The sequence below is a fragment of the Budorcas taxicolor genome, chromosome 11, assembly GCF_023091745.1.
Source record: "Budorcas taxicolor isolate Tak-1 chromosome 11, Takin1.1, whole genome shotgun sequence".
NCBI lineage: Eukaryota > Metazoa > Chordata > Mammalia > Artiodactyla > Bovidae > Budorcas > Budorcas taxicolor.
Window position 1 is genome coordinate 73,073,115 of NC_068920.1, and position 10,039 is coordinate 73,083,153.

The 10,039-nt window shown below is 40.1% G+C and overlaps 1 protein-coding gene across 1 annotated transcript in view; it reads right to left on the minus strand.

Annotated features, from left to right (window-relative positions):
* ZNF638 (zinc finger protein 638) overlaps positions 1–9,432 on the minus strand; it is a 135,319-nt gene extending 125,887 nt beyond the window's left edge. Inside the window, exon 1 of the mRNA XM_052647900.1 lies at positions 9,317–9,432. Within this exon, the coding sequence (XP_052503860.1) occupies positions 9,317–9,432 (116 nt within the window). The remainder of the gene's footprint in view (positions 1–9,316) is intronic.
* Between the last annotated feature and the right edge of the window lie 607 nt (positions 9,433–10,039).

Consider the following 10,039-nt stretch of genomic DNA (forward strand, 5'->3'; position numbering starts at 1 on the left):
GAGCAGAAACAATGAAAAAAGCAAAAGAAAATTCCAAAAATAAAACTATAACTAATATCTTTAAAAAGATAAGAAAATACATCTATAGAATAAGAGCAGAATGCATGAAAAGAAGCAATTAGAGAAAAGGTTAAAGTTAAAAATACAATAATCAAAATTTAATAGTAAATAGAAGTGCTAGAAGATTGAGTTGAAAAAAATTTCCTTGAGAAGTTGACAAAAAAAGAGATAGAGAAAGATTAAAAAAAAAAAAACAGAAGAGAGAGAAAACTAAAGGATCAATCCAGGAGGTCTAAAACACCAAAGAAAAAGAGAGAACAGGGAGTTTCCTGGTGGCCTAGTGATTACTTCTGAGCTTTCACTGCCATGGCCCGGGTTCAAGCCCTGGTCAGGGAACTGAGATCCGAGGACTCATGAATTGTGGCCAGAAAAAAAGAGAACATTTTAAATAGAAAGAAAGAATTTGCAAAATAAATTTCAGCAGACTAGGAGGAAAAAAGGTTGAAAGCATCAAAGCCCAATAAATGAAAAAAAGAACCTTAGTAAGGTGATGTGAGCATAAAATTTCAGAATACCAGAAAGAAGAGCACCAGAAGAAGCATACCTGAGAATCAAGTGTAAGAGTAAAATAAAGACATTTCTGAGACACACAAGGACTTAGACATTTTATCCTTTCTTAGAAAGTAATTGGACTAAGTCTTTCCCCAAAGTTACTGAGTAAAGCAACCCAGGATCTATGTAACAAACGATCCAAACTAGGAGAGACAAGAAGGAAAGTCCCAGCTGTGCACCAAACCAAGAGAACTGTATCTTCTCCTTTTTGTTCAGAATTCCATCTTGGCTATTATATATTTAATTTTATAGAGCACTTTCCCCTTCTCTGATTGCTTTCTTTCATAGCATCCAATTCCATTTTTTTCTTTTGCCCACACCATGAGACACTTGGGATCTTAGTTCCCTGACCAGGGATCAGACCCCAACCTCCTGCAATGGAAGCGCAGTCTTAACCACTGGACTGCCAGGAAGTCCCCTCATAGCATCCAATTCTTATTTTATGGGTCAATCTCCTTTCTCATCTCTTTAAAAATCCTAATCTTTAGGTTGGTGTAAACCTAGAACCAGACCAGATTAGAGTACAAAGAATGAGAAAGGGAAAGGGAAAGACAAAAACCATATGATTATCTTAATAAACACAGAAAATGCACTTGACAAAATTCAACATCCATTCATGATAGAAACCTTCATCAGAGAGGGTACAGAGGGAACATATCTCAACATAATAAAGGTAATTTATGACAAACTCACAGCCAACATAATACCAATGGTGAAAAGCTGTAAGCCTCCCTGCTAAATTCAGGAGCAAGATAAAGATGCTCACTCTTACTGCTTTTATTTAACACAGTATTAAAGGAAGGAAGGAAGGGAGGAAGGGAGGGAGGAAGGGACAGAAGGAGGAAGGAAGGAAGAAAGAAAGAAAAGATATCCAAATTGGAAGGGAAGAGGTAAAACTCACTACAAATGATATGATACTCTATCCCTAAAGCCTCCACACAAAAACTAATAAATGATTTTAGCAAGGTAGTAAGATACAAGATTAATACACAGAAATTTGTTGCCTTTCTATACACCAATGATGAAATATCAGAGGGAGAAAGCAAAAAAAAAAAAAAACCCACTTAAAATCACATTAAAAAAAAAAAACTAGTAATAAAGTTAACCAAGGACATAAAAGATCTATACATCGAAAACTATAAAACACTGATAAAAGAAACTCAAGATGATTTAAAGAAATGGAAAAATATCCCATAATTTTGGATTGAAAGAATTAATATCATTAAAATTACCATAGAATCCAAACCAATTTAGATTTAATGCAATCAATCTGTATCAAAATACCCATGGCATTTTCCATAGAGCTAGAACAAATAATTCTAAAATTTATATGGAACCATAAAAGATCCAGAATTGCCAAAGAAAACCTGAGAAAAAGGGAAAAAGCTGGAGGTACAACTCTTCCTGACCTCAGAGTACACTACAAAGCTACAGTAATCAAAACAGCATGGTACTGTTACAAAAAACATAAACATAGATCAATGAAACAGAACAGAGAGCCCAGAAATAAGCCCATGCTCAATTAATCTATAACAAAGAATATACACTGGAGAAAAGAGAGTCTCTTTAACAAGTAGCGTTGGGAAAGCTGTACGGCTATATGTAAAACAATGAAACTAGAACATTTTCTCATATACAAAAATAAACTCAAAATGGTTTAAAGAACTCAATGTAAGATATGACACCATAAAACGCCTAGAAGGGAACACAGGTGAAACACTGTTGTTGTCATTTAATTGCTAAGTCGTTTCTGACTCTTTTGAGATCCCATGGATTGTAGCCCACTAGGCTCCTCTGTCCATGGGATTATACTGGAGTGGATTGGCATATCCTTCTCCAGGGGATCTTCCTGACCAGAGGCTAATCCAAGCCTCCTGCATTGGCGGGCAGACTCTTTACTGCTTAGCCTCCTGGGAAGCCACAGGTGAAACACAGCTGACATAAACCACTGCAGTATTTTCATAGATCAGTCTCCCAAAAGCATAAGAAATAAAGACAAAAATAAACATATGGGACCTAATCAAACTTAAAAGCTTTTGCACAGCAAAGGAAACCATTAAGAAAAAAAAAAAAAAATACACGAAAAGACAATCTACAGAATGGGAGAAAACATTTGCAAACAATGGGACTAACATGAGGTTAATATCCAAAATACATAAACACCTCATACAACTCAATTAAAAAAATAGTGAAAAATGGGCAAAAAATAATACAAAGACATTTTTCCAAAGAAGATATGCTAACAGGCACATGAAAAGATGCTCAATAATGTTAATTATCAGAGAAATGCAAATCAAAACCACAATGAGCTATCACCTCACCTAAGTCAGAATGACTATCATCAAAAAGTTAACATACAAATAAATCTTGGCGAGAATGTAGAGAAAAGGGAACCCTCGTACACTGTTCATGGGAATATAGATTGGTGTAGCCACTAACAAACACAGTATGGAGGTCCTTTACAAAAGGTATGAGGTTAGAGCTAGGGTCTATAAAAACAGAACTACTGGACTCCCCTGGTAGCACAGTAGATAAGAATCCGCCCGCCGAAGCAGGAGACACATGTTCGATTCCCGGGTCTGGGAAGATTCCACATGCCTCAGAGCAACCAAGCTTGGGTGCTGCAAGTACTGCCTGAGCCTGTGCTCTGGCGCCTGTGCCCCACAGCAAGTGAGCCTGCTTCGCAGCTACCGAGCCGGGTGCTGCGACTACTGAAGCCTGTGCGCCCAAAGCCTGTGCTCTGCAACGAGAGAACCACCGCAGCGAGAAGCTGGGCACCACGACGGAGACTAGCCCCGACTCACTGCAACCAGAGAAAGTTCGTGAAAAGCAACAAAGACCTAGCGCAGCCAAAAATAAATAGATTCCCCCAAACTGAACTCCCATATGATTTAGCAATTCCACTCCTGGGCACGTATCCAGAAGATAAAAGAAAACTCCAATTCAAAACAAACAATATTCACAGTACCATTATTTATAATAACCCAAATATGGAAGCAACCTAAGTGCCCATCAACAAACTCTTGGCTTACACAATGGAATATCATTCAGCCATAAAAGAGAATGAATGTTGCCATTTGCAGCAACATGGATGGACCTAGAGAATATTATGTGTAGTGAAATAAACCAGACAGAGAAACACAAATACTATATATCACTTATATGTGCAAGTAATACAAATGCATCTATATACAAAGTAGAAACAGACTCACAGACATAGAAAACAAATTTATGAGTATGGGATTGCTGCTGCTGCTGCTAAGTCGCTACAGTCGTGCCCGACTCTGTGCGACCCCAGAGACGGCAGCCCACCAGGCTCCCCCATCCCTGGGATTCTCCAGGCAAGAACACTCGAGTGGGTTGCCATGTCCTTCTCCAATGCATGAAAGTGAAAAGTGAAAGTGAAGTCGCTCAGTCATGTCCGACTCTTGGCGACCCCACGGACTGCAGTCTACCAGGCTCCTCCATCCATGGGATTTTCCAGGCAAGAGTACTGAAGTGGGGTGCCATTGCCTTCTACAGATACAAGCTACTATACATAAAATAGATAAGCAACAAGGATTTACAATTTAGCACAGGAAATTATACCCAACAGTTAGTAATAACCTATAATGGAATGTAATCTGCTAAAATAAATAGGAAAAAATGAGATCTAGAGAAAGGAAGTCTTACAGGAGAAAATAACTGATAGATTCTTGCATTTGTTTGAAGGCATTTGAGTAACTGGAAAAAATAAAACAATGATCTTAGTTTATCTTCGGTTAAAAGGCTAATCATATTTACCTAGTCATAATAATATAAACCCTAACTACTGATTTAACAAAATATTGAAATAAAATCTCAATTGAGAAGATGGAAGAAGTCAAAATAAAATAGAGAGAAAAGGAGATAAATTCTCATCTTAAATTATCAGTTCTCAATTTATCAAAAAAGCCATGAAATAATTTTAGTCAAGAAGTAGATACGAAGTATTTTTTAGTAAGACAGAGGTAAATAACAGAAGAAAAGGCTGTAAGAATTGAATGTAGTTGCCTCCCAAGAAAGAAATAAGGAATGTGTTACATATTTCTGTGGTAAACTTTTAAGAACTGACTTATTTTTTCAATGACATATATTGTTACTTTGATCTTGCAGTAACATTTTAAAAATAATTTACTGGTTAATTAAACTGCAAGGTTTTACAGTTCCTTACATCAGTACTCAAAGTGATTTCCTCTTCACTAAGCAAGAGAGCCTTGTACTCAATACCCCAACAACCATGAGGAAAACTCTTAATTGCCTCTTCAGCTTTCTGATCAAGGTCCAGTTTCTATCTTTAGTCTTTCTTTCTGTGACAATCATTTTTTAGAAAAAAAAATTTACTGAGGATGCTATGTATATTGATATGAAAAGATCTCTATGATGCACTGTCAAGTGGAAAAAGCAATGGAAGAAAACTACAAATACATTTAAGAAGGGGGAAATGTAAATCCATTTTGATGTGGAAATGCATGAAATATCTCTGGAGGACAAGCAATAAACTAGTAATAATGACTACCCAGGGTAGGCAAATTGAAGGAAAGGGAATTGAGAAGATGAAGAACAGGCAAAAGAGGGAGCTTTTCCATTGTACATCGTTTTTTAACTTTCTGATCTTCAACCCTGTGAAATGATTGACTACCTGGAAAAAAAAACTTAAGTCATACTTCTTTATCTTGGTATAAAATTAAAATACAATTTTTTTCAACATCTTGGGAAATAATGAAAATACTAAAAACACCTCCAAATCTCATCTTTCCAGAGATAACTTTTAACATTTTGATGTACATCAGTGCAATCCTATCACATATTTTGAACTTGGATACTTATATGCCAACCTGAGAACCTACTTGCCAGTCTTTTAATCCTCACAATAAATCTATTAATCTATAATAAGACTAAAAGGCTCAAATAAAGTAAAAAGGAGTAAACCTTGTGGATAAGCAGGGACACTTGAAAACTCCCCATTCATCTCCAGGTATTCGGTGATTATTTCAGAAATAGAATGGTTTCAATGCCTAGATATGTGAACACAGCCTTTTCTTTTTCCTTCTTGCAATTTAGCACTATACTATGCAGAAGAATTTCTCTCAAAGTGGCAAGTCTGAATTGAGTATAATCTTCACTACAATTCAATCTTTTCATACTTCTTTTACCCAAAATAGGATAATATTCAGAAATTTAAAGAATTTATTCTTTTTTATCCTAATATTATATTATGACCATCTTCTTATTTTGTCAAATTTCTTTTATTTTACTATTACCCTGTTTAGGGACAATTAGTGTTTTCAAAGTTCCATCATCATAAACAACATCATAACAAACATCCAGTAACTAACCCTGTGTACAAATCCATTCCTTGGAATAAATTCCCTGAAGTGGAATTGCTGGGTCAAGTGTATCTAAAATAATAAAGAATTTTTATAATAAGTATGAGTGATATGCCTTTCAAAAACCTAGTAGTAATGAGAAAGAAAATATAAGGTACTTAAGGGAAATGACAAAGGATGCTTTACTAATTTGATCTGTGAGACCTCAGGTACCATATAAACCTTCAAATCTTAAACTGCAAAATTTTGCTCATGTAACATGTCAAAAAGTCTAAAAGAAAGTTACTAGCCTTGATACCGGAGAAGGAAATGGCAACCCACTCCAGTGTTCTTGCCTGGAGAATCCCAGGGATGAGAGAGCCTGGTGGGCTGCCATCTCTGGGGTCCCACAGAGTCAGACATGACTGAAGCGACTTAGCAGCAGCAGCAGCCTTGATACCAAACCATAGCTCTTACATGAATGCTTCAAGGAAAATCTTGAGGCTTCAAACACATCACTGAGAAATGACAGAAAGATCTAAGTTCTCAAAACCTTCCTATATATTGTCATTTAAAAACTTCCAGCACTTAATGTTAGTGGTTATAATATTCAAAATTATTAAAGCATTTTATCATCACATCCCTTTCTTTAAGGAAATGCCATAAAAGCCTCTGCTGGTGCTGACATTTCAATGGAGAAACAGTATTTTTTTTTTTTAATAAGTCCCTCAACCTCCCAAATTGCATATTCAACACCAACACCATTCCAAATTGGGAACTGGGTATTTAGCTGTAGCAGCAGGCCAAAGTAAATTAGGAAAAAATAATCTTTCAAAATTGATGATTCAAACAACATATATTATTTTGTCTGTATTTGGGGAAATTTCTTTAATGAAAAATATATTGTTACCATAAAATAAGAAAGTTCAAAACATTATTTTAGGAAACAAGTGTCAGTGTTGCATTCTGATGACTTACACTGACATCAAAAACTATTCTGGGGTGAGATACAGCATACTATAAAATTCCAGAAATTATAATGAACACAGCATAATTTTTTTCTTTTTTTAATTTTAATTTTTACTTTATTTTGCTTTACAATACTGTATTGGTTTTGCCATACATTGACATGAATCAGCCACGGGTGTACATGAGTTCCCAATCCTGAACCCCCCTCCCACCTCCCACCCCCATAATTTTTTTCGAAAAGAGCAATCCCCAACAAATTCTTTAAACCATTCTGTTCCTACATATTGGCTTCCCTAATGGCTCAGTGGTAAAGAATTCACCTGCCAATTCAGATGTGGGTTCCATCCCTGGGTAGGGAAGATCTAGAGAAGGAAAGGGCAGCCCATTCTTGCCATGGACAGAGGAGCCTGCCAGGCTATAGTTCGTGGTTTGGGAAAGTCTCCTACAGGACTTAGTGACTAAACAGCAACAAAAACATTTTCATAAGATGAGTGCTAAATAACTTTTCCTGGCCCTCACAAAATGTGCCCAGAAGCAAAAGATATTGATTCACTACATTTATAGCTCTCTCAACTACCTTCCCTAAAATACACTTAAAATTCAAGTAAGAAGTCACTCAGAATCAGGACAACTAGGGGTGGCCAAACACAACCCAAGTCCTTTGTGCACATGCAAAAAGACACTTACTGAAAAGATAAACTAAGGGTCCTTTTTTACAAGAGAAACAACAGAAATATTCAGAATTTTAAAGTGTTTCAAGTATATATACTTTTTCTAATCACTTAAGAGTGGCATTCTATTTTTTCCAACTCCCTGGTAAGAACAAGAATTATACTATTCTACATAGAAATCTCCAATATGCCCTCATTTTTAAAAATCCATAATCTGAATCTCGGAAGGAGGAAGACTAAATTCCAGAAGCTTTTTCTCATGCCAGCAATCTCTTTTCCTAACCCTTACAGGATAAGAAATAAGCATTCCTTTTTGACTGAAACTAAACCCACGGGGGCTTGGAAAAAGACAAAGCCGACTGAAACAATGCCACCAGAATTCGAACCGGAAACCAGCGCCAAGAATCATGACGTACTACCAGGCGGAATACCAGAATTCCGTTCTGCAAAATGTGTTTCCTTCTCTTCACTCCCGGCTCCCGTCAACTCGCAACAAAAGCCATAGAGACTGGGAGACGGCCGGACAGTACTGGTTCTGGGTTGTCAGAGCAATTGCTCTAAGGACCAGAGACAAAACTCTTACACAAAGGTGAAAAGAAAGAGCCGATGCTGCTACGAAGTGCCCCCCAGACTGAGTGAGACTGAGCGGTGTCCTAACAGGTGTGCAGCTCGGCTTCCTGGGAACTCGAGGGACATGCAGATCACTGCAACCCACAGCCTGGCGGGCGCTGGCTATTCCTTCCCGCTCTGAGGACAAACCAGCGTCGGCCGCCGTGTGGGGCTGCGGGGCGTGGCCGATTCCCCTCGGTCGCCCTGTGGGACCCGAGCGGCGGCGCACGCGCCTTTTTACTCAGTTCCAAACTCGGGAACCTGGGTATGCCGTTGTGGGTGAAAACAAGCCTAAGCAAACGGGAAGGAGTGTGTCAGTCACTCAGTGGTGTCCGACTCTCTGCGACCCCACGGACTGCAGCCAACCAGGCTCCCCTGTCCATAGAATTCTCCAGACAAGAATACTGGAGCTGGCTGCCATTTATCCCTCAAAAATGATGGCCAAAAAAAAAAAAAAAAAAACACTCAAAACAAGTCACATGGTTTCTTTTATTTTCCTGTACTTCAAGAAATCCCTCTGAGAGAAATCTATTCTAAAATAAGAAAGCCCAAAACGTATTATTTAGAAAACAAAAGTTTCAGTGTTGACTTCAAGTGACTACCTTGACATCAAACACTATTTTTGGCTGAGATATAGCATATTATGCAATTCTACAGATTAATTTCTTTAAAAAGAGCTTGAGTTCATCCGAGCTATCTCACTGACTTCAGTCGAACACGAGGCTATCTGGCGACCCCTCATCACCCCACTCCCATCCCAAGACCTCTCAGTGTAACTTATCGTTTATTTAATCGCTGTTTCCCAGACCCACCCGCACAGCGCCGCGTCCACTGCGCGCGTCTGGATCTAAGAAAAGTTACCGGGACCGCGAAGTCGAGAGGCGAATGCCGGTGAGGCGTCCCACCGCTAGCTGACCGGCTGGGAGCCTCCGCAAACACAACTTGCTTAGCGCTCAAGCCCAGTCGACCCGGGAGTGACAGTCGGAGGTTGAGTGGGGTGCGGTGTCCTAACCCCACGACGCGACGGTGCCTTAGCCTGGACCCTGTCTGCCTGCCCGTCCCTGCTTGTCCGCCCACTGCCAACTGACCCGAGCACAGGAGGGGGCGGGGAGCCCGGTAGGCGCTCACCTCTTCAGTGGGTCGGTAACCGGCGGCGCCACGGCAGTCGAGGAGACGGAGCTCCGAACTCCGGCTTTAGTCGCCGCCCGGGTTCTATCCCTGGCGGGAACGCCGTCTCCCGGCATTGCCGGCAGCTCTAGCGCAGAATCCACACAGCTCTTCGCGCTCCGCGTACGCCGCCCGAGAGTCCCGGGTCGCACTGCACCTTGCAGCGGGGGCCCGCCCATCCCTGAGAACAGCCAATGAGCGCGGAGCGCGGGAAGTTAGGGGTGGGGCGGAGCAGGGCCCGCTTCCTAGCGACGCCGCCAGCGCGGCGGTCCTCGCCTTGCTGCCAAGGCAGGTACAGGTTTCTTTTTGGCCCTGGTTAGAACAGTGGGTTTCAAGTGAATGAGGAGAGAGGAGGGAAAACATACTCCGCAAATAAGAGATCTAAGACGTGCGGGATACGCTTCTGATTTTGCGGGGTCTCTTTTCCTTTTTAGACAAACATTTCTTAATCTGTTGTTTCTAGAACACCCACTATCGAGGGCCAGCCGCGGTGCTTGCGGACAGACGGCAATGGGAAACAGCCCCTACTTTGGAGTATCTCGCAGTCAGTCGGGTGCAGAAGCAGATTCGGAAACATAAATAGGGGAGCCCGCATGGGATGCATTCCAATTTTAAAAGTCATGTTTTGCAAGGAGGAGAGGAGAGCGTTGGGGGAGATTTAGGCCAGGCGAGAACTAAAAAGAC